The 22568-nt window shown below is 45.2% G+C and overlaps 1 protein-coding gene across 1 annotated transcript in view; it reads right to left on the bottom strand.

Moving 5' to 3' along the window:
- LOXHD1 (lipoxygenase homology domains 1) overlaps positions 1 to 22568 on the bottom strand; it is a 179654-nt gene that overhangs the window by 2026 nt on the left and 155060 nt on the right. Inside the window, exons 37-39 of the mRNA XM_030810026.1 lie at positions 11106 to 11276; positions 5421 to 5553; positions 3985 to 4143 (exon numbers count right to left, since the gene is read on the bottom strand). Of these exons, the coding sequence (XP_030665886.1) occupies positions 3985 to 4143; positions 5421 to 5553; positions 11106 to 11276 (463 nt within the window). The remainder of the gene's footprint in view (positions 1 to 3984; positions 4144 to 5420; positions 5554 to 11105; positions 11277 to 22568) is intronic.

Genomic DNA, 22568 nt, shown 5'->3' with positions numbered 1-22568 from the left:
GCCCCAGCCCTGCCACCTACCACCTGCGTGACCTTGGACAAGTCACATCTCCTACTTAGATCTTGATTTTCCCATTGGCGAAGCTGGAGGTTTGGACGGAACAATTGCTATGGTTTCTTCCCACTCCAAATTGCTAATATGCTAACACCTTTGAAAACAAGCAGTCTTGGTGCTGGCTAACAACTTCAGGAATGCAACACTGAAAAGGTGTGTCCAATGGTGCAAAATCAAACCCTATTTTAGATGAACATTCTTAACAGAAAAAAAAAAAAAACACCTTTGGTTTTTTGCCTGCTTACACAACTCCAGGACTTTGCATTCTTGAATCTCATTAGCTCCCACACCAACCCTGGGCATCATCCTCCCATTTCATAGGAGGAGGAACTGAAACTTGAAGAAGAAAAGTCACCGCTTAAGGTGACCCAGAGCCAGAGCCTGCCTGGCCCTTAAGAATAAGCCATTTAAAGACATTTGCAGGAAATCCTTATTCTGTTTTGAGATCCTTCTTCCCCCAATTTATCACTTGATAAATTTGGATTGTTGTTACATACTACAATTTCTTAGAGGAGGATATACTTGCATTGTTTTAAAATTCTCTTAAAATGTATTTCTTTATGCATATGCCCACTAATATGCATAACTCTATATAAATACAAAAATCATCTGATCATGTACATACTTTTCTAAACACTTTTTTTTGCTCCCTCTTTGCTTGGCTCTCTCTCTTTCTCCTTCTCACTTCAGCATCCCTTCTCCTCAGATAACCCATGTAACAGTTGAGGGTGTAGCCTGCCAAATTTCCCTCCATTTCACTCAACCCTGCACAGACCCACGTGTACATAGACATATGGGGATGTCAGTGTTCCCTTTACAAAACGGCATCACATAAGACATGTTTTCCTGTGTCTTGCTTTTCTCACTCAATAATACATCCTGGGAATTGCTCCAAGTCATCTGGTATATATTTAATTCATTATTTTTGATGGCTGAAAAATATTCCCTGGTGTAGATATAAGGAAATGTTTTCTGATAGACATAATTATAGGATCACCAAAATGTGGGCCCTGAACACTTACACAAAGCTCTGGCTTTGGAAGGATACACAGCGGTCTGCTCCTGCTAGAAAGCGGGGAAGGTGTCCAGCCAGAGTAAAAGCAAAAGCAGAGAAAAATGAGCAGAAAGAAGTGATACATATTCAAAACTATGTATAAGCACACATCTGTGAACATTGTGTATTAGAAAAATGCCAGAGAGAATGGGGTCACCAAGATGCTAATCATGGTGGCCACCTCTGATGTGCAGGGCTGTAGGGAATTTTTACTTTCTTTTACATACGTTTCTGTATTATTTGAATTTTTATCGTTGTGTATTAGATATGCTACGGGATAAACAATAAAGGTGTTTTCAGTTAAAAAATAAGGTCTTTTTGTATGACCTTTCACCCAAATCCTGAGGCTATTAGTGATGAATGAGAACTGGTCGGGAAGGTCAACAGCACACTGCGAAAGAGGGATCAGAATGGAAATAGCTGTGAGATGGACATTTGGAGTTATTGTGTATATGAGATATTGAGATTAAATTCACTTGTAATTCATGGAACTCCAAATATGGCCAACATGGTGGCAGGAAAGGAATTGTGGATGTTACACACAGTGTTAAGCAAGTGGTTTTATAATACAGAATGTAGGTGCCTTCTAGAATGAGGCCATGTGAATTGTCACCACAATAAACATGCCTGCAAAGTCCCCCTTCTGGACAAAGGTGGTATTTCTGCAGGTGACAGGTTTTCATCCAGCAGAGACCACAGGCTTGAGAACTGCAGACAGTCAGGGGTGAGCTAGGGCATGACTTCAGAGAGCTCCTAGGCTGACACCCCTGCCATCGTCCCTCTACCCTAGACCCTATAGAGCATCCAGCGCTCCTCCCAAAGGGCAGCGTGAAGCACAAGGAGGCGATGGGTAACTGTTGGAGGCCACACATTTGACCATGTGACAGCGCTAGTATCCAGGGGCCTGGACCCCCTGCAACCCCTTCACTTCAGGAAGAGCCCCTTCCACACAGATATCTTTTCCTCCTCCTCCAGCCCTGGTGACAACCAACGACAGGCTGCATTCCTGAGGCTGGAGGGAAAGATGCTTCAATCAAGAGAGGCTTCTTCTTCCGCAGGATGGAAAATTCTTCAACTCGGGCCCAGGACTGTGGGGCAGGAAGCTGATAGCTGGGCCTTTGCCTTCCTTTCCTCCTAAGACAGGAAGGTGCCAGGTGGTGCTGAGAACTCTCTCTTGGCCAACATTGTGGGTTTAAGGGTAATGTGAAGGTGACTATTTTATTTTGTTTTGTTTATTTTGGGAGGTTTGCAGAGGAGCAGTATCAGCAGACATAGTCTTTGTGGATGGGAGGTAGTACTGAGCCACGGAAAGGGCTTAGGCCTGGCCCTGACTTGCTCAGTGAGTCATTCACTTTTCTGGGATAGTCTCCCAGCTGTCAAGTTCTCATCAGTACTGGTACTACCAGCCACATAGAGCAACTCCTACAGGATTGATTGTACTTGAGCTGGGCTTTCTTTAAAAGAGCAGCAAATAATGCCATAGCTCAAGAGGGAAGTCGCTATGAACAGAGTTGTATCTCCCCAAATTTATACGTTGAAGCTGGAATCCCCAATGCATTGGTATTTGGAGATGGGGGACTTTAAGAGATAATTAGGTTTAGATAAGGTCATGAGGATGGGGCCCTCGTGATGGAATTAGTGCCCTTACACAAAGAGGAAGAGAAACCAGAGCTCTCTCTCTCTGCCACGTAAGGACACAGAGAGAAGGTGGCCATGTGCAGGACAGAAAGAGAGTCCTCCCAGAAATCCGCCATGCTAGAACCCTGATCTGAGACTTCCAGCTTCCAAAGCTCTGAGAAATAGCTTTCTGTTGTTTAAGCCACCCACTCTCTGATATTTTGTTATGGCAGTCTAAGCAGAGGTCAGAACCTCTTCTGCCAAATTCCCAAGTAGTTGCTTGGTCTGGGGGAGCCAAATCCAGGGAGCTGCAGGTTGGACAAATGTGGCTTTGAGAAGCTTGGGCTTCTGAGGGCCAGAGCCCATAGTCAAGGGCTCTGCCTGGGTCCAGCCTGGCTGCTGCTTCTGTGCAGACAGGGGCTACCTTTCCCTGTGCAGCGAAGGCTCTAGGGTGTGGTATGAGCAGGGCCAGCCCCAGGGAGAGGTGCAGATATGGGAGGGTCCACAGTGGTTCTGGCCCTGTGAGCTGTGTACTCAGCTTTCACTTACCCTTTGGCAAGCCTTGACCTTGGATTCCCCTTTCCATCCTCCCCTGGCTCCTTCTCAGTACCTCTCCTGCCTTCCAGAGCCTCAGGGCTCTTCCTGGCTTCCAGCTTGGTTACCAAAGGGTTTTAATTAGACAAATTGATGACTGTGACTATGTTGCCTGGGTAACTAAGACCCTTAATCTTCCAGAAATGCCTGAGTCTCCAGAAGGCTCTGATGGGAGAATGCAAAGCCCCTTATCTGGGGTACTGTGAGGCAGATGGACCATTGGATTACCCTAGCTTGTCTCTGGTCCCTACTCTGCCCACATGGTTGGTGGGTTTTCACTATGACCGTGTAAACAGCAGGCTTCAAAACTGCATTTTTTTGTCATTTTAGATTGAGGGAAGGAGAAGGCAAGGAAAGTCTCTGCTCTCTGGCACTGTTTGACTTTCTCAGTATCCTTCCAAGGACGCATTCCTGGATTCAAAGACTAGATGCACCCTACGTCATCTGGCCTACTCCCCTGCCTCTGACAGTAGATGCACAATCCAGATAGCTTCAGAACCATACAGCTGTCTCTTCCCTTCCTGCCTTCTAGGTCTCCTGAATGGGGTAATCTTGACCTTGAAGAAGACACCTCATCATACCCTGCTCTCTTGCCCATGGTCTAGCTCAGTCCCCGCCCCATGCTGAGGGAGTGGTGCTTCCTTGGGGAGAGGCTCAGTACATACACATTGCCATACTCCATCTCGGTGATGGTGATGGTCTTGACATGCCAGACAAGTTCCCTCTTGGGGATGAACCGGTCTTCCCTGGCCAGGTGGCCCACACAGAGGGAGGCAATGTCCCCCAAGTAGATGCTGTCAAACTCAAACGTGTCTGTGGTCCCCCTGCAGGAAACAAAAGTGTGGTCCATGAGCTGCCTTTGCCCACTGAAGCAGGTAAGCATTTGTCAGGGGCCTGCTGCATTCTAAGCACTGGGCCAGGGAACAGGGATGGGATGGCAAGCAGGACCTCATGGCAGTCCTGGGGGCTTTGAGGGGTTCAGTTCAGTTTGGGACCAAGACAATCACAATGAAAAAGCCCCACTAGCTGCCTGGCGTCAGCACAAAAGAATGGTGACACCGTTATGCAGATGGAGATGGGGAGGGTGGTGAGACTTGGAGAGCAGAGGGAAGAAGGGAAGGGAAGAGTCCCCTGAAACAGACATGTCTTAGCAAAGTCACGGATGGGAATAGTGGGGTGTGGAGGTGCAGATATTTCTGGGGGAATGCTGACTTGGGTGAAGTTTGGGTTCAGGGAGGGAAAAGGTAATGGAGAAGGTAGGGGTGCAGGCAGTCTGTGGGGGTCTGTAAGTGCGAGTCTAAGGTGTCCAGACTTCATCCTGATGTAGAGATTTGAAGAAAGGTTGTTATAAATGGAATGTCTGTGACCCAGTTCCCCCAAATGTATATGCTGAAACCTATTCTCCAGTGTGATGGTATTTGGAGGTAGGGCCTTTGAGAGGTGATGGGGTCATGAGAGCTGAGCCCTCATGAATGAGATTCATGCCCTTATAAAAGGGGCCCCATAGAGCTCCTTCCCCCTTCTGCCATGTGAGGACACAGTGAGAAGATGGCTGGCTATGAACCAGGAGGCGGGCCCTCACCAGACACCAGATTTGCTGTGCCTTGGTCCTGACTCCCAGCCTCTAGAACTGTGAGAAATACATTTCTGTTGTTTCTAAGTTACCGGTCTGAGGTATTCTGTTATAGCAGTCAGAATGGACTAAGAGAAAGATGTAGCAGAGTTAATGGGGAGGTGGAGGCTGTCTCAGCAGTCCCGGAGAGAGTGAAGAGATGAAGTGGGCATCTGAGCAGTTCAGAGGTGACTCTGATAGAAGGAGGTGTGGTCCTTGTCTATGCAGACATGGGGCAACGTTTACAGTGAGTAGCACTGTCCAGCCACGGGGTGGGCTCCCATTAAATGCAGTCCCATGATTTCCATTTCTCCATTGCCTGTTTAGCCCCTGGGGGCTTGCACAGGATTGGCACACAGTAGGTGCTCAGTAAGTACTTGCTGGTTAGGCCCATTTGTGTACCTATGGCTCCCATCCAAGAGGGAGATTCTTGGGGTCCTCCCTTACCTACCCAACCCCAACCACTTCCCATGGGCCTCCCCTTCCTACTTCCTAAAGGCCCGCTGCCTAGAAGAATTTTCCACGAGAAACTCTTTGGATCGGTTCTTCCTGCCCTCCAGGATGAGCCAGACGTTCTCCCTGGTTTCGCCTCCATTGCCCGTTTCTATGACGATCTCGTAGGCTGTAATGGAGGAGGTGGGGTAGGGTCAGCACAGGGGAAGCAGTGCCCATCATCAGGGTGGGAGCAAGAGGGCCATGGCCTCCAGTCCTTCATTTGATCTTAGGCTACAGCCTGGGGATGGGGGAGGCAGGTTAAAATCACCACGATTGAGGCGTTGTAGGTAGAATCTGCCTGGATTCTGGGGCTACAGCGAATGCCCTCATTTTATTTATAGTAGCAATCTCTTTGCAGGCAAATATGGGAGCCACTGGGAATGCAGCAGGAGGTGGGGCTGAACATTCAGCTACAGGGCCGAGATGCAAAATGGAGATTGGTGCTGAGAAGGGAGAAGAAGTGGGGCCCAGTGCAAAAGCAAAGGGGAAAGACCCAGGCAGGCAAAGCCCCCATGAAGACCCTTGCACTTGCTCCAGCAAGCAGTCTCGCTCGCATCTTGTCTCGGTGTCACCCCATCTCACCCTGCTATTCGCTCAATCGTGTCTGCACTGGCGTGCACTCCTCCAACATTGGTTAAGTAGGTATCAAGTGCCAGGACTGGACTAGACCCTGGGTGACACTAGAACTCAATCTCTAGCCCCAGACACAAACACAGACTGTACCATATGACAGAATGTGATAGATAACCCTGCAAAAAAGAGCCAAAGTACTGTGGGGTAAGAGGAAAACCTTGCTCCCCATTTCCTCTCCCACCTCGTGTTCTAGTACTTTCTCTCTTTCTTACTCCAGCCACTCTGCCTCCTAGCTGCACCCAGAGCACTTAGGTGTGCTCCTCCCTAGAGCTCTGCAATGCTGTCCTTCTGCCTGGAGTCCTTCCCTCTTTCCCTCTCCCTCCCCTACCCATAGTGGCTTGGCTTACTGACTCACCTCCTTCTTATCCTTACTCAAAAGTCATGTCTCAGAGATGTCTATCCAACCATCCTAATTAAAATTGCAACCTGATCCCCCTAAGCCAAGATACTGAGGGAGTGTGGCATGTGAGCCAGGCTAACTCCCCAGGGACCAGACCAGGGATGGAACTGGCACCCTGGAGGACACAGTAAGTGTCTGGCTCAAGTGTCCCCAGACATAGACCCCTTGCCACAGTACCTGAATGACTGATGGTCTGGGATACTGGATCCAAAGGGGTAGCTCTGTTTCTGTGCCTTTATCTCAGAGACATGATAAAAATAATGAAGAGGAGAGATGGCCATGCCTGTGGCTCAAGGTAGGACCAATCCCAGCCCCTCAGCCACCCTTTTGCCTTTGTAACTTTTCTCAAGGAGAAGTCTCTGCTACCCGAAACAAGTAGAGTGAATCTAGGCAAAGAGACAGGCAGCCTCTGATAGAGGAAGAGATCCATAGAGAGTTCATCCTTCTGCAGTAGGGAGGGGTTCTGCAGCCCAGGGCAGATTCCAGCCCAGAGACCCAAAGCCATCCCAGCAAGGGAAGTTATACCATTGCCCTCTGCTTTCCCATGGGAGGTGATGGTCTGTTCTGCAAACAGGTACTGGTGAATTCAAAGAGGGATCCTGGGTGTGGTTAGGGAAATGGTTTGTCAGCATCAGTGAGGGAGGCAGGGAGCACTGGGAACCTGCATATCACCGCGATGGACTCAAGTAGGAGGTATGAGAGATGATGTGGGTGGGGTGTCCTACATGGATTGAAATTAATTCTTTCCTAGTAGTCCTAAGGATAAGGTAGAGAAGTAAGGTTTGTAAGCAAGGACATTTAGGTAGATTAGAAACACATGTTGCTAGTCACATCGGTGGTCTTTTGAGACGAAGTTTCAATCAGCATATTTTCACCTTGCTTTCTTTCCCACACGAAGCAGCTTGATAAAAATGTAGAAAGCATGATTCTCAAGTTTGTTCAAGGTTGCTGGGAAGGAACAGATGAAAGAGAATCAGGAACTTGAACATTCAGGGCAGGTAAAAGTGATGAGCCCCATCTAACAGATCTCCCATGGGGCCAGCACACCCTAGGACAAGCCCTACTGGAGGAAGGCTCTCGGTAGTCATGCAAAGAAAGAAGCACATGGAAGTCACTAGCATAAAGGGGCCACCAGCAAAGCTACTGTGGGCTTAGGAGGCATGGGTCTTAGTTTGAAAGGCAAGACAGGAGACGAGCGAGCAGATCCCCCTTGAAATCTTGCCTTCATCCTGGGCATGGCATCTGCAGGGGGTAACGAATGACTGATACAGGTTGTACCGAGAGGGAAAGGGGCAGGATGCAGGGAAGATTCAATGTCACATTGTTCAAGGAGCTGCAGAATAAACAGATGTTTAGTCTCGAGACAAGAACTACAGGGGCATGTGATGGCCATGGAGGAATGCTAAGAGCATAGTTGGGCTTCTAGTGGGCATTTGGATTTTACTGTCTTATGTTTCAGGACCATCGTTTATGCTGAGGAGCTCCTACCATGTAGGTTGGATGGAGCTGAGAGTCCTGGGCCTGGCCAATCAGAATCCTCCCCAGGGGGATGCTCTCTTCCCTTCCATGGAAGCTATTAAGCTGGAATGGTGTGGGATTGGAGCTGCTAGCAGCCAACTTCCACAATGGAGAGAGTCTGTACTAAAACAAAGTTGACACATGGGAGGAAACAGAGTTGAGAGGAGAAGAGAGAAAGAGACATACTGAGACCACGGGAGCCTCTGGAGACAGCCAAGTGTCAGCTAGAGCCACCCAAGACTTCCAAGTTCTGGGAGCCAATATATTCCCTTTTGATAGAGCCAGCTTAGGATTGGGTTTCAGGTACATACAACCAAGAGTCCTGACCATTCCTGAAATTTTCTGTTTGACTCCATTGGGACTACCAAAGGATGGATGCTTCAATAACATAAATATGAAGGTGGATTTTCTAGCTGAACTGTCTGGTGAAGCAAGCAGTGACTGTTCCATCCCTGCGGAGCTGGCCTGCAAGCTGGACTGTATTTCGGCTGGAAGTGTTGCAGGTACGGCTGACTGGGCAGCCTTAAAAGGCTTCAAGAGTGGGAGCATAGGGAGTTGGAGGGGCTGCAGAGAGGAAGACATTGGCCCTGCCAGAGGATGTCCCGGAGAGAGATGTTTTTGTCCTTCCAGGTGTGTGTGGTGTGTGTGTGTGCATGTGTACACAAGCGTGCATGTGATCTTACTGTCCTGGCCTTACCCTGGATTAATTACAATAGAATCTCTGGGAATGGGACCCAGACATTGGTATTATTTAAAGATTGCCAATGGTTTTCAGCTTTGGCTGCACATTGGAACCACCTGCAGAGGCAGATGCTTGCAGAGCACAAGAAGCAGCTTCTAGAATTGCCAACAAGAGTTGGGGATGAAGGTAGAGAACAGGAGGCTAAATGAGATGGAGAAATCAATTAGTCTGGAGTACCAGCCAGGCCTAATAAGGACAAGACATCCTGGGGCGGTGCAGTGGGCCTTTGATGTGTCATGTAACTTTTCTGGGTTTTTGTTTGCCTTATCCATGATACAGAGGTGTGAATTTGCACCCCCTCTATTTCATGGGGTGGGATTGCAAAGACCTATTAAGAACATGGGTATGGAATGCTTTCACCCCATAAAGCTCTGTTCAAGTACAAGAGGGTTTTGTCCTCACACACTGAGTGTCCAGAAATGCCTTGGGGTCAGTGATGTCAGAATGTAAGTGCCATGAGGGCAGGGTCTCTGTTTTATTGATTGGTGGGTCCCCAGAAGTCAGATTAGGGCCTGGCCCTTGTGGGTGCCCAATAAGAGTTTGTCACGTGGTTAAATGAAGGTAGCTGAGGTTTGGCATGCTTGCCTCAAGCTGCATCCACGACTGCCTCCAGGGTGAACCTCCATCTGAGGACACAGGTGTGGCTGCCTGTCCCCTCACGGGCAGCCCAGATGACATCACTCTTCTCTCTGCAACCTCCCAGTAAAGACAGATTGATTCAGGCCCTCTCCTGGCTATGTGTCCCTGCCCCTTGGTCTCCAGCATGCACACATCCTTCTGGAACTGACAGAAGGGTCACCTCTCCTCTACAGTCTCCCTGCCAACCCAAATCTCACAGATTTTAGCAGGGGTTTGGCAGGGAATCTGTGAAGGAGATTCAGTGATTATGCTCCAAGACTTACAACTGTCTACTTCCCTGGACACCAATAGCCTGAGGAATCTCTATTGCTCATCATGGCACTTGTGTAAGGTGCTTAAGGTTTCCTCGAACTAGATTGTGAGGCTGTAAGGACAAGGACTGCATTTTCTTCCATTCACTGAGCACTTGAGCACCTACTGATCCCCAAGGCCTGCAGAGCTGCAGAGGGCTACATACATGAGTGATGCTACCCTTAACTTGTGGGAGCTTTTGGATATATTGAGAGACTAACGCATGTGAAAAGGTCAATACAAATAAACTAGAGGTCACAAAGCCATATGCATTATTCATAGCATCTAAAATAAAACTGGGCACCCAGTAACTTCTTAGGAGTGCAATTACACAAGTTCGGAGTCTACCTTCTGAATTGGGGCAGGAATCCTCATACAGGAATTCTCGATAAATGGGTGCTTGGCCCTTGTTTGAATACTCCCAGGGACATAGTGCTCACTACCTCTCAAGGCAGCTAATCTCATCATTGGGCAGTTTGGATGGCATGGTAGAGATGAGTGTGGGTGGGTGGCCTCCTTTCCATAGTCTACAGTGGTCCCCTGGAAGGGGCTGCCCAGCCAGGGACTACATTTCCCAGGTGCCCTTGCATCTGGTGGTGCCACATGACTAGTTCCCACTAATAGGATGTGAGTTCTATTACAGGAGTGTGCCTTCTCCATGCTCTTTTCCCATCTGCAAGAAATATGGAAGCCACATGTTAGAAATGACTGAGATATAGAGAGAAGGAGCTTGGGTCCCTAAATCACTCCATGGAAGACCTCCCACCAAACACACATACTGGACTGGGTATTATAGGAGTGAAAAATGTTTTGTTGTGTGAAGACACTAAGATTTAGGGGTTTGCCTCTTACTGAAGCTAGTGCTGCCTTAATAACTAAGATTGGAAAAATCCATTTCTTACATCAGGCTCTGCCTTTGACAAGCCTCTTCCAATCTGTTGGGCCCAGACCCTGGCATCTGTGAGAGGCACATCTCCCTCAGCTTTAATGGCCATCCCCTCAGGATCAATTACTCTTCCCCTTTAAATATCCCCCGAGGAAGGGACAAAAGGAAAGCTGCTGCTGGAGATACTGGCTTCCCCTGCATTCTGTTTCTAGGAAGCGTTGATTAGGCAGCTGTTGCCACAGGCATCAGTTGGATGATGTCCATGTTATAAAAATAAACCAGAGAGGACTCCACACCAAACCACCCAGCTCAGCCTTCAGGTCAGGGTCAGCTTGTCCCCAGTGGGTTTTCCTGCTACCTAATTAGTCCCTGTGATTCTGAGCCATGAGCTGGCATCAGTGTTTCTTAGCAGTTCCAGTTTCACCAAACAGCATTTAGGATGTTTCCTCATGCATCTCTCCATATTATTCCCTGCATCAGGCACCTGACCCCCCTCCAGCTGGAACAGTGTCTTCTTATTCCAGCACCATTCCCTGCCTCCCTCCTGAGCCAATGCTGTCCCCCACATACTGGTCTCTTCCAGCTCATCATGGATCTTGTTGTTGGCACAGGCAAAGTCGCGGACCGTCTGCCCGTCGCCCTCACTCTTGGAGAGCCAGCAGTCGCACTGGAAGCGGAAGGTCTCGTCGCGGGAGTTGTCCTTCACGTCGACATAGCTCAGATGCCAGCCAGGAAATATCCCTGTGGAAAAGACACCATGGGGGCTGGAAGCTGGACATGCCTTCCCTCCCCTTTCAGACTTCTACATCCCCACAACCCACTGGCTGTGTGGCCCTGGACAAGTTATCTGTCCTCTTTGGGCCTTGATCTCCTTGTTGATAAAGTGAGGGGTTGGGTTAAGTGGTCTCAGAGGTTTCCTCCAGCACAGAGGATACAATTTTCTGCAAAGCCCTTAACTTGGGGTTCATGAACCCTAGAGGATCTGTGTATGGAACTTAAGCAGTCCATGACCCCGAGAAATTGTGCTGTAATTATACATGAACATTTTGCCAGGGAGAGAGCTCATAGCTTTCAGTAGATTTATAATTGAGATCTCTGACCCAAAATAGAACTTTCTGGAGCTCACCAAGATGAAGGATGACTTCTATTACTTCCTGACACCAGTATTTACCTAGTCCATGCCCATTATCCTTCCAGAATCAGTTCAGGTGTCAACTCCTCCAAGAAGCCTTCCCTGATGTCCCCTGATCACCTGCTAGGCCTGCATCAGGTGTTCTCCATGCTCCTATAGCCCCCTGCATCTGCTGTGGCCACACCCTGTCCACCTTGTGTTGTCAGTATTTACATGTGTCTCATCCTCCAGGCCATGAGCTCTTGAAGGCGGGGAGTAGGTCTTACTTGTTTTCATTTCTCGCATGCCTAGCAAAATGACTGGCAAGTAGAAGTTGCTCAATGAATGCTGAATGAATTAATGTGTCATGACTTGGCTAAGCTGTTCAACAATCATAGAACAAATCCAAAGCTGCTATTTCTTTTGGGTATGTTGCTAATATTGAACACATAGCTGCCCTTGTTATAATTGGCAGGGCTTCCCTCGGAAGTGTGCCCACCATAGCACAGCTATCAAATATGAATTGATGTGCACTTGCCTGCACGGTGTAAATAGCATGCATGTGACAGCTGCATGCTCTTTATACCATGCACTGGTTCAGTTACTCTCTTCTCTTCAAAGTCCTTGAGAACCCTTACAACTAAAGGACCCCAGGCAGGAGGAAATCCCAGTGGTTTGGCAGGTTACTTGCTGCTCATTATATGTCCACAAGGAAACTCCAAGAGTCTTAAAGCACAAAGAGACACAAAAAGATAGACACACACTTGCAGTCACCCAGATCACAGGGGACACATGTTAAGGCTTAGCAGGGAATACACATTGGCAGTCCTAGTATAGCATCATTCCAGGTTGAAAAAGTACTTCTTATGTTTTGTAAACACAGGTCTTCACTGAAGTGGAAAACAGCACCAATAGAGTTAAGCTAAATTTTAAAACACTTCTGTTGAGTTAAACAGTGAAGTTATTTATTTATTTATAAGACGGAGTTTCACCCTTGTTGCCCAGGCTGGAGTGCAATGGCGTGATCTTGGCTCACTGCAACCTCTGCCTCCCAGGTTCAAGCAATTCTCCTGCCTCAGCCTCCCGAGTAGCTGGGATTACAGGCATGCACCACCACACCTGGCTAATCTTGTATTTTCATTAGGGACAGGGTTTCTCCATGTTGGTCAGGCTGGTCTCGAACTCCCGAACTCAGGTGATCCACCTGCCTCAGCCTCCCAAAGTGCTGGGATTATAGGCGTGAGCCACCGCGCCTGGTGGTAAGTTATTTTAACAATAAATTTGTTTTTTAACTCAATCTTTCAATTTTTCTACATTAGGGCCAATTCCACCTGTAAGTTTGCAAAATGGCTGCTTTCTGAGATGCTTCCTGATAGTGTCATGAAGATGAGACCTTCTGCCTCAAGTGCGACTGCTGGCTGTTGAAGATTAAACTACTTAGCAAGCCTCAATGAATTCAGTCTGGAAATGAGGCAGAGGAGACCTGCTGAAGCAGTGCTCAAACACTTCTGAAGTGGAATATAGGAAGGAAGAGACAGGTAAAGAGGAAGGCAGAGAAAAAGGTGACAAGTTGTTGATTTTACTGGAAGGTGTCCAGGTGGAAGAGACTTTTTGTCCTCCTCTCACTGTTCATCCTCACTGTGTGCGTGCATGTGACAGAAGACACACACACACACAGATTCTACTATTCAGCTCTTACACAGTTTGGTTGCTACAGACCTCTGGAGTGGGGCCCAGGCATCATTAATCATTAAGGCTCTCCAGGTGATCCCAATGTGTAGCCAAGGCTGAGAGCTCCCAGGCGAGGTCAATGCTGCTGGTCCTAGAGCAACACCTTGAGAACTACTGATTCAATGTATCAGGACCAGAGTCAGAGAGGTCTTTCTACAGAATCACAGCAATAGGAAATCAATGGGAAGTTTGAACATGTGATTGCAGGCATGAGTGTGAGCATGAGTATGCTAGTGGAGGAGGATGGCATTACCTGGAGACGTGGGCCATCACGAGATTGTTTCTGTTGCTGGAATGCACCACTTATCATGCTCTACACCCTACACAGTTTTCACTAAACAATTACACTTCCCGGGCTCCAGCCAGAATGGTGACAGAGAAAATCAGTGAGCTAAGGGGAAGGGTGGATTCCGGGATGGCTTTACCTTTATCCACATATAGTTCATTGCTCCCACTGCATGGATGAAGACAACCAGAGTAGGAGCCTGTCTGGCCTGGGTTGCCCTGGTGCTCAGTGGCAGGTTGCCTCTCTTCCCACTGTGGCCCCCTTTCCCCCCCCATCCTCTCAAAAATTGGCATTGTCTGACCCCATCCACAATTTTCAAATTAGAATTCTTCAAAGAAACTCCTTCCATGAGCTTTGTGCCTGCTGCTCACTTAATTGCCTTGTTTTGGAAATTTTGGGTGTGATTGACAGGGATCTTACCATGACTTTCTCCCACTAAGAACCTATCAAACATGCAACTGGGAATAGGTGGCTCTGGCAGGCTGATGTCATGTGTCTGGTTTTTGCTGATGATGACAGCAGGATAGTAGATGGGTAGATGGATTCACAGGTACAGCATGGCTAACTGAGTGGCCAGCACTAGCTGCATGGTGGATATCCTACTTGGCCTTAGCAGATGTATTAGTCTGTTCTCATGCTGCTGTGAAGAAATACCCAAGACTGGGTAATTTATAAAGAGGTTTAATTGACTTACGGTTCTGCATGGCTAGGGAGGCCTCAGGACACTTACAATTATGGCAGAAGGCAACTCTTCACAAGGTGGCAGGAGAGAGAATGATTGCCAAGTGAAGGGGGAAGCCCCTAATGAAACCATCAGATCTTGTGAGAACTCGCTCAGTATCACAAGAACAGCACAGGGGAAACCGCCCCCACAATGCAATTATCTCCCCCTGGTCTCGCCTTTGACACCTGGAGATTACTAAGATTCAAGGTGAGATTTGGGTGGGGACACAGAGCCAAACCAAATCAGTAGACCAAGAAGGAACCATCTGAAATTGACAAAGAATCCGTTACTTTAAAAAGTCTCCTCTTTTAGGGTTCTGCTTTACTTTTTTACACAGAAGTAACAAACACTCTACACTATTTGACACCTTTTACTCACAGACAAACTGTTATCAAAATATAAATACAGAGTCATTCTTTTTCATAGTTGCCTGGTATTTCATTGAATGCACGTATCTCCAAATTATTTATCTTGTCCTTGTTGATGGGAAATTATTTGGTATCCAGACTTGTACTTCTATACACAATGCTATAATATCCTTCCAAAAGCATCATAGTAATTTTTTTAAAATGATAAATCAGATTTTGTCACTTCTACATATAAAATCCCCCAATGGCTTCTCACCACTGTCAGAATAAAATGCAAACTGCTCACCAAGGACTATTAGGATTGACATGATCTGGTCCTTTTCCACTCCTCTGATTTTATTTCATACTACTCACAACTTCACTTACTCTGTTCCACCTACACTGGCCTTCTTTTTATCCCTTGATATATGAAGCCCTCTCTTTTCTTAGAAACTTTGCATCTACCATTCTGTCTGTTTGGAACTATATTCCCCAGGCTCTGAATGTCAACACCATCTCATCACTGAGGTGTCAGATCAAATATTCTGTCTTTGAGAAAGACTTTATTAACAACCCTATTTGCAGAAGCTTCCTAATCCCCAATTACTTGCTGTCAATCATGATATGCCCACTTCACAATCTGAAATAAGTTTGTTTTTGTTTTCTCATATATTGTATAGTTTGTCTTCTTCCACTAGGTTGTAAGCCCCTTGAGAACAGGAGCCTTTTGTAACCTATCCACCTCTATATTTCAATGCCTAGAACAGTGCTTGGCATATTATTAAATAAAGGTTTATTGCATGCATTGGTGTGCACCATTATTGAATAGGGAAGAATGGCTCTAATAGTGAAGTTTTAAGAGTGGATGGGAAAAAGAATTCAAAGCCCTAGCAGTGAGTGGTGGCCTGTCCTAGTAGAATTGATTATTTTGTCCCACAGTTTTGAAAGTTTACTTTAAGAAAAAGGCTTAGAAACTGTGCAGTGTGAGGTCTCAATCTTTTCAGGCAAGAGATGGCAGTCTCTGGATGGGAGTGAGACTGGCAGCTGCTCCCTAGAGTTTATCATGCCATCTCTGCCTGTGGTTCCCCAGTGGCTTTCCACATCTGACGAGACAAAAGGGCCCAACTCTGTGTTTATATATTTAGGGCCTTCTTTAGCCTGACTCCAGTCACCTTATCTCTCACCTCAATAAGGAAGAGTCCTTTTACAAATCCCCTAGCCCAGTGAGATGGATTTAAGCGTCCCTTTGGCATTTCCTCACTCCTCATTATGGCACCCAGCTTTCCCTTGCCTTCAATACCTGCCTATTGTCCTCTGGACAATTTAGACCTCACTTTCTCTGCAATGTCCTCCAAAATCCCCGGGCTGTCAGCGTTTTCTGCTTGTCCATTCTCTTGGCCACGAGCACAGACATCTTGAGAAATCTCCGCTATTCAGGTCATGACTATGCCCTAACTTTTGTGGCTGGTTTTATGTGTATGCCTGACTTCTCTAGTGAGATTTTAGGGAATGAGAATCATATCTTAGGAGCTCTTAATTGTATCACAGTGGTATAGACTTAGCATTCAATAAACATAGAATTGATCAATGATTTTTACTTTCTAAAGTGAACTGTCAATTCTTTGCTCCAGCACAAACCACTAAAAATTCTTCTCAGGTAGGCAGATAATTTTCTTCACCAAGCAACTCAATTCTTGACAATAATCTTTGGCAAGCTAAGGATTCATCTAGGTAGCTCACATTTCTTCAGTAAGATCAATAAATGGTTTGAAGTAAGATATGGAACCATCACAGAGCCCTAGCTGTGGATGAATATGAGAATCTAGCTATTATTTTTCCACAAACACTTTTTCACATACATTATCTAAGAGGCCACCCAGAGCAACACTCTGGGATCTGGCAGATCAGGTTGCAGTCTCAGCATATCCACCAAACTGAGCACACTATATCCCCATGCCTCAGTATCCTCACTTGTACAATGTGGGGATTGAAATAGATGATTTCTGAGGTTCTTTACATTAGGCTGGTTCAAAAGTCACTGTGGTTTTGGCAAAACTGCAATTACTTTTGCACCAACCTAATATTTCTATGAATTTATATTTTTCTTTCTTTCTTTTTCTTTTTTTTTTGAGACGGAGTCTCGCTCTGTCGTCCAGGCTGGAGTGCAGTGGCACGATCTCAGCTCACTGCAAGCTCCGCCTCCCGGGTTCACACCATTCTCCTGCCTCAGACTCCCGAGTAGCTGGGACTACAGGCGCCCGCCACTGTGCCCGGCTTTTTTTTTTTTTTTTTTTGTATTTTTAGTAGAGACAGGGTTTCACCGTGGTCTCAGTCTCCTGACCTCGTGATCCGCCCGCCTCGGCCTCCCAAAGTGCTGAGATTACAGGCGTGAGCCACCGCGCCCTGCCATGAATTTATATTTTTCAAAAGAAAACACATAAATTCTTTCCTTCCTCAGAGCTTAATTTAACCAAAGAAGGCATGAAGAACAAGATAAATTAAAAACAAATACTCTGGTTATAATTTGTTCAGTATTATAAAAGCTATCTGGGTAATTGGAATTATGGAGAATTAATCATTTGTCTTGATTTTCCTCTATGAACTATATTTTATGGTAATCAAATAGCCTGAGGGACTTTTTTTAACAGAAAAATTCTAGCTACTAAATGAATAAGAAATGAAAGAATTAGAAAATCACCATTTGTAACCCTAATTGATCATCACTGGATGAGTCCATTAGATGAAGAGTTATGAGGAAACTTTATAGTCGAGTAATCAGGCTGGCAGTCCCTGTATCCGCTATTCAATGTTAGCACCAATGATAATGGGACTTCTGTGTACTTCATATTACATCGATAAACAGTATTTCCTCAATACATTGTATTCCTCACAGACTTAGTATACAGTACTGAGGAAATTTATATATTTTCCATATACTCCATATACAATATTAAGAAAATTTACATATTACATAGTATTGGGAAAATTCACCATGGAGTGGAAATTGAACGATACAAATAAATCATTGTTAAGTATGATAATGGTGGTGTAATTTTGCAAGAAACTGTTCATTTAAAAAAGAGATCAGCCTGACCAACATGGTGAAACCCTGTCTCTACTAAAAATACAAACACTAGCCAGGTGTGGTGGCGCACACCTGTAATCCCAGCTACTCAGGAGGCTAAGGCAGGAGAATCGCTTGAACCCGGGAGGTGGAGGTTGCAGTGAGCCGAGATGGCGCCACTGCACTCCAGCCTGGGTGACAGAGTCCAGACTCCATCAGTAAATAAATAAATAAATAAACAGAAACACACTATGTTTGGGGTGACATGACATGAAGTATAGGATTTGATTTTATATCCCCCAGCAACCAAAAAGAAAAAATAAAAAAAAGTATGAAAAATACAGCTGATGTGACAAATTTCAATAGTTCAAATTTGATAGTTCAATAATCAATAACTGATTCAATTGCGAATCAATAATTCATAATTCTTGAACTTGGGTGATGGCTATGTGGAAGTTTATTACACTATTCTCTTCACTTTTGTGCATGTTTAAAATTTTTCACTAAAAAAGAACTATTGAATAGACAAAAATGGTTGAAAGGTAGATTCAGAGGAAGAGAAGATTGCTATGCTTTAACTAAGCATTTGTCACTTGATTTATATGGTATTTGTTCAGAAATCCCCATCTTTATTGTAGAAGACTCTCAAACAAAATATATTTTTCCTCATACATGTCTATGCAAGGGAAGTATAAGGTATCTGGAAAAAAATTAAAATAAACATAAAAAGTGTGGCATAGAGAGAGTCTAAGGACATGTTTAGCCATCTTAGCTTGTATTAACATTTAAACTTCCATCTCTGGAGGAGAAAGTTACCATTAAAAGGAAATTGGACACAAAACCTGTACTTCTCTGTCCCTCTTCTGAACCTAGTATCTCAACCACATGGGCTCAATATGGATACAGAAAGGCCAGTCACAGTGGCTCATGCCTGTAATCCCAGCACTTTGGGAGGCCGAGGCGGATGGATCACTTGAGGTCAGGAGTTTGAGGCAAGCACGGCCAAAATGATGAAACCCCGCCTTTACTAAAAATACAAAAATTAGCCGGGTGTGGTGGCACACGCCTGTAATCCCAGCTACTCTGGAGGCTGAGATAGAAGAATCACTTGAACCTGGGAGGCAGAGGTTTCAGCGAGCAGAGATGGCCCCACTGCCCTCCAGCCTGGGTGACAGAGTGAGACTCTGTCTCAAAAATAAAAGAAAAAAAAATAAGGATACAGAAATCTCCCTTTTCTTGATGAGCCTGAAGACCTACCAGTGATATTATCCTGGTTTCAGACCCAATGTCTGCTGAAGGGGAGGAGGGCCACTTCTTTGCCTACAAGGGGAAGAGGATCACATCAATGACTCAGGATTTCTTTAAACCCAAGAGCCATTATGGGTCCAAGGCAATCAGATAGTTTTTGGCTATCCAAAGTGGTGGTGGGGTGGGGTGTCAAGCTCTTTGGAGAGGCTGGCATCTGAACAACAATAGTAGCAACTAGTCACAAGGTTGGAGTGGTTTAGAGCTGTCCACGGTGCTGAACCTGCCTCTGTCAGATTTTGACCATGAGGAGATGGAAGGCATTGGCTGGAGTCACGTTTTTGCACAGTAGAAAAATGCATAAGGAAAACTAAGAAAGTCTGGATATGTGTGCAATTAGTGTCTTGGAGGAGGGGCAGCTGGCATTGGAGGACTTAGCCATGAGTCTGAGTTTCATGGCCAGGACTCAACTTTTTAAAAAACCACTAAAGCACAAGGAACACTGATTCTGGGGAAAACTGAGTTCCCTATAACTGAAGCATAAAAAGTCAGGGAAGGGTCTGAAAGAGAAGTATAACTATAATTAAATTTTACAAAAATATATTAAGTCCTTATTATATTATAGGCAATGTGATAGGCATTAGGGAAAGAACATGAACAAGATAATGGTACCTGTGGAGCTAATGCTCAAGTAAAAGAGACAGAATACACATGTAGTTACAAATAGGCCGACTGTTCTGGGAGTGGGCTCAAGCAAGGTAGGGCAATAGGAAGAACTTTCAGTGAGGAAGTGAGAACATAAGAGAGCTTCTAAACCACAGACAGGCAGATATAATTATGGCAGGATGCACGGTGGGAGTTAGGTCACAAGGCAGAGGTTTCAGTGGTTGGAATTAAGTGACAATTGCAGAGTGGGATCACAAACTAATCTACAATGCCTTTCAGTTCTGGGTTTCCCCTCTTTTTCACGCCTAGGGTAATAATTGGTTTCTGTGCCCCAAGTTATTACCAAACTAATTTCAGGGCTGTGGAGACCCCAGTTGTAAAAGTTAGGAGCAATGCCTTTGCTAAACAGATCACTACTTGACACCAACTTTAGTGTTAGGATTCTGGGCCACCCAGCCTTGCTATGCCTTAAGCTGCTGCAGTTAAACCCTGCTGACTCTAGGCTCTCAGATGGGACTGCACTCTGATTTGGTGAGTTTTATCCTGGTCCAGTGGCCTTGAATATTTTCCACCCAGTAGCAAATCCTGAGGCAGATTGTTTATATTGAGACCCTAGCGAAGTCTTTACTGTTCCCCAGAAGTTTCTTCCCTACCATATTATTTTCCTAGGCCACCAAAAAAATTACCACAAACTTGGTGCCTCAAAATAACAGAAATTTATTCTTTCAGAGTTCTGGAGCCCAGAAGTCTGCAGTCAAGGTGTCGGCAGGTCAATTCTGTCTCTGAATGCTCTAGAGAAGAATCCTTCCTTGTGTCTTCCTAGCTTTGGTGGCTCCCAACAATCCTTGGTGTTCCTCAGCTTGCCACTGCTATCTCCAGCTCCAATCTCTGCCTCCATCTTCACATGCTCTTGTTTCGGCATCTTTCCATGTTCTCTCATCTTTTTATAAAGACACAAGTCATCATTGATTTAGGGCCCATTCTAAATCCATGGTGATCTCATCTCAAGATTCTTAACTAAGTCTACTGCAAAGACCATATTTCTAAATATTATCACTTTCTGAGGGTCTTGGTGAAGAAGAATTTGGTGGGTGGGGAACACTATTTCACCCATGACACCTACCCTTGGATAATTACAAATGCTTTAACAAGTGTGTCTGATATAATTGCTGCATCTAGAAACCCCTCATTCACCTACAGGGGAGAAAGACATATCTGTGGAAGTCTAGAAAAGGATAGAATTCTGGACCCATCTATTTAGGATCCAGAAGCTGCTACAAGCTGATGTTCAACATTAATTTACTTATTCATATAATTGTTAAATACCTACTAAGTGCCAGGCATTAGGCATATAAATGTGAATCAAAGTTTCTAGCCTTGAGAGACTCAAAAGTCTGCCAATTATGACTGGCAAGACAATTACAGTTCAGCATTGTGAATGCTAGATAGAGAGGTATGAGCAGAGAGGTTTAGGAGCACAGAGTAAGGAGCATCTAACTTCATTTGGGATAATCAGGGAGCTTTATGGAGAAGGTGGTATTAATCTGGACTTTGAAGGATGCATAACAATTCAGCAGGGGAAGGGAATTGCAGGTGCAAAGTTATCTCTTGGGTATCTATGAATGTCTGTTAGCTTGGGCAAAAGATGTAAGTTACTTCATGCAAGGTGAAATTTAAATAAGGGCTGGAATGAAAGTTTAGAGATCTAGGAAAAAAGAAGAGAGAGAATAACAAAGAAAATCTTTTGAATGAAAATAACTAATCTTAGGGAGAGCCTAGTTTCTGAAAACTTGAATGTACCATGCCATTCTTTGGATGTGTCAGAATAGTCAGGAATAAAGACAATTCCACATTACAAAAAGGACCAGAGAGCAGAGAGAGTGAGGCTAGGTGAAAAAGATTTCCTTTGTCTGATGTGTGTGTGTGTGTGTGTGTGTGTGTGTGTGTGTGTGGCAGGGGGAGGAAACAATGAGGAGCATTTTTGTCTAACAAACATAAATCCAAAAATTACAGAAAGCTGTTCATCTCCCCTTCCTTTCTCCCTGTTACATACAGTGGCTTAAGTATTTGGCTGTACAATGACATTTTTAAGCAAGGGATTCTAGAAATTTGCTAGGGAGAAATAAACATTTTAAATATTTTGAATTGCTTTGCTATTTGGAAGCAAATGAGGCCTCATGTTTCCTCTATTAAATTTATGTCCAGGAAACTATGGAGTAGGGAATTGACACACCACATCTTGGGATTTCATGGCCAGTGAACAATCTTCAGCATTACAGAGTTTCCCAGATGTAAATTTCCTCCCCAAGCACATCCCACTTTGGAAGTAAAAAAGATGGAGGTAATTCCTTCTCCTTCTCTTTTCTTCTTCCCCCTCCTCTTCCTTCTTTTCCATTATCTTACCTCAAATGTTGAAATTCTTGGGAATCTGCTCTACACCACCCTTGCTTTCCTCAAGCTGCACTTTCTCCATAGACTCTCTTATTCACTCTTTATTGATGACTTTACTACTCTCTCTGCACTAACAACTTTTAGTTTACTATCTCAGATCAATCTTCCAACTAGCTTTCCTCCTGAGGTCCAGAACCCACTGTTACTGGACATCACAGATGTCACTCAGGCCTTCAAATTAAACTCATCAAGATGAAGAAAGTTCTCCAGCATCCTCACCATTCTTGTTCAAGTCTTCTCAGGCAAACCTTTAACAAGTCCTCTGCCTTAAATATTTCTCAAATTGGTCTGCTTTTTCTCCATTCCCACTGCCATCATTGTACTGCAAGGCATTCTCCCACCAATTTCTTAATCATCTTTTGAAGTTTATTTTCTTCTCCATCTAACCTATCTCCCACAGACACTACA

Source organism: Nomascus leucogenys, chromosome 4, assembly GCF_006542625.1.
Source record: "Nomascus leucogenys isolate Asia chromosome 4, Asia_NLE_v1, whole genome shotgun sequence".
NCBI classification, from domain to species: domain Eukaryota; kingdom Metazoa; phylum Chordata; class Mammalia; order Primates; family Hylobatidae; genus Nomascus; species Nomascus leucogenys.
This window is presented reverse-complemented; position numbering and strand designations above follow the sequence as displayed.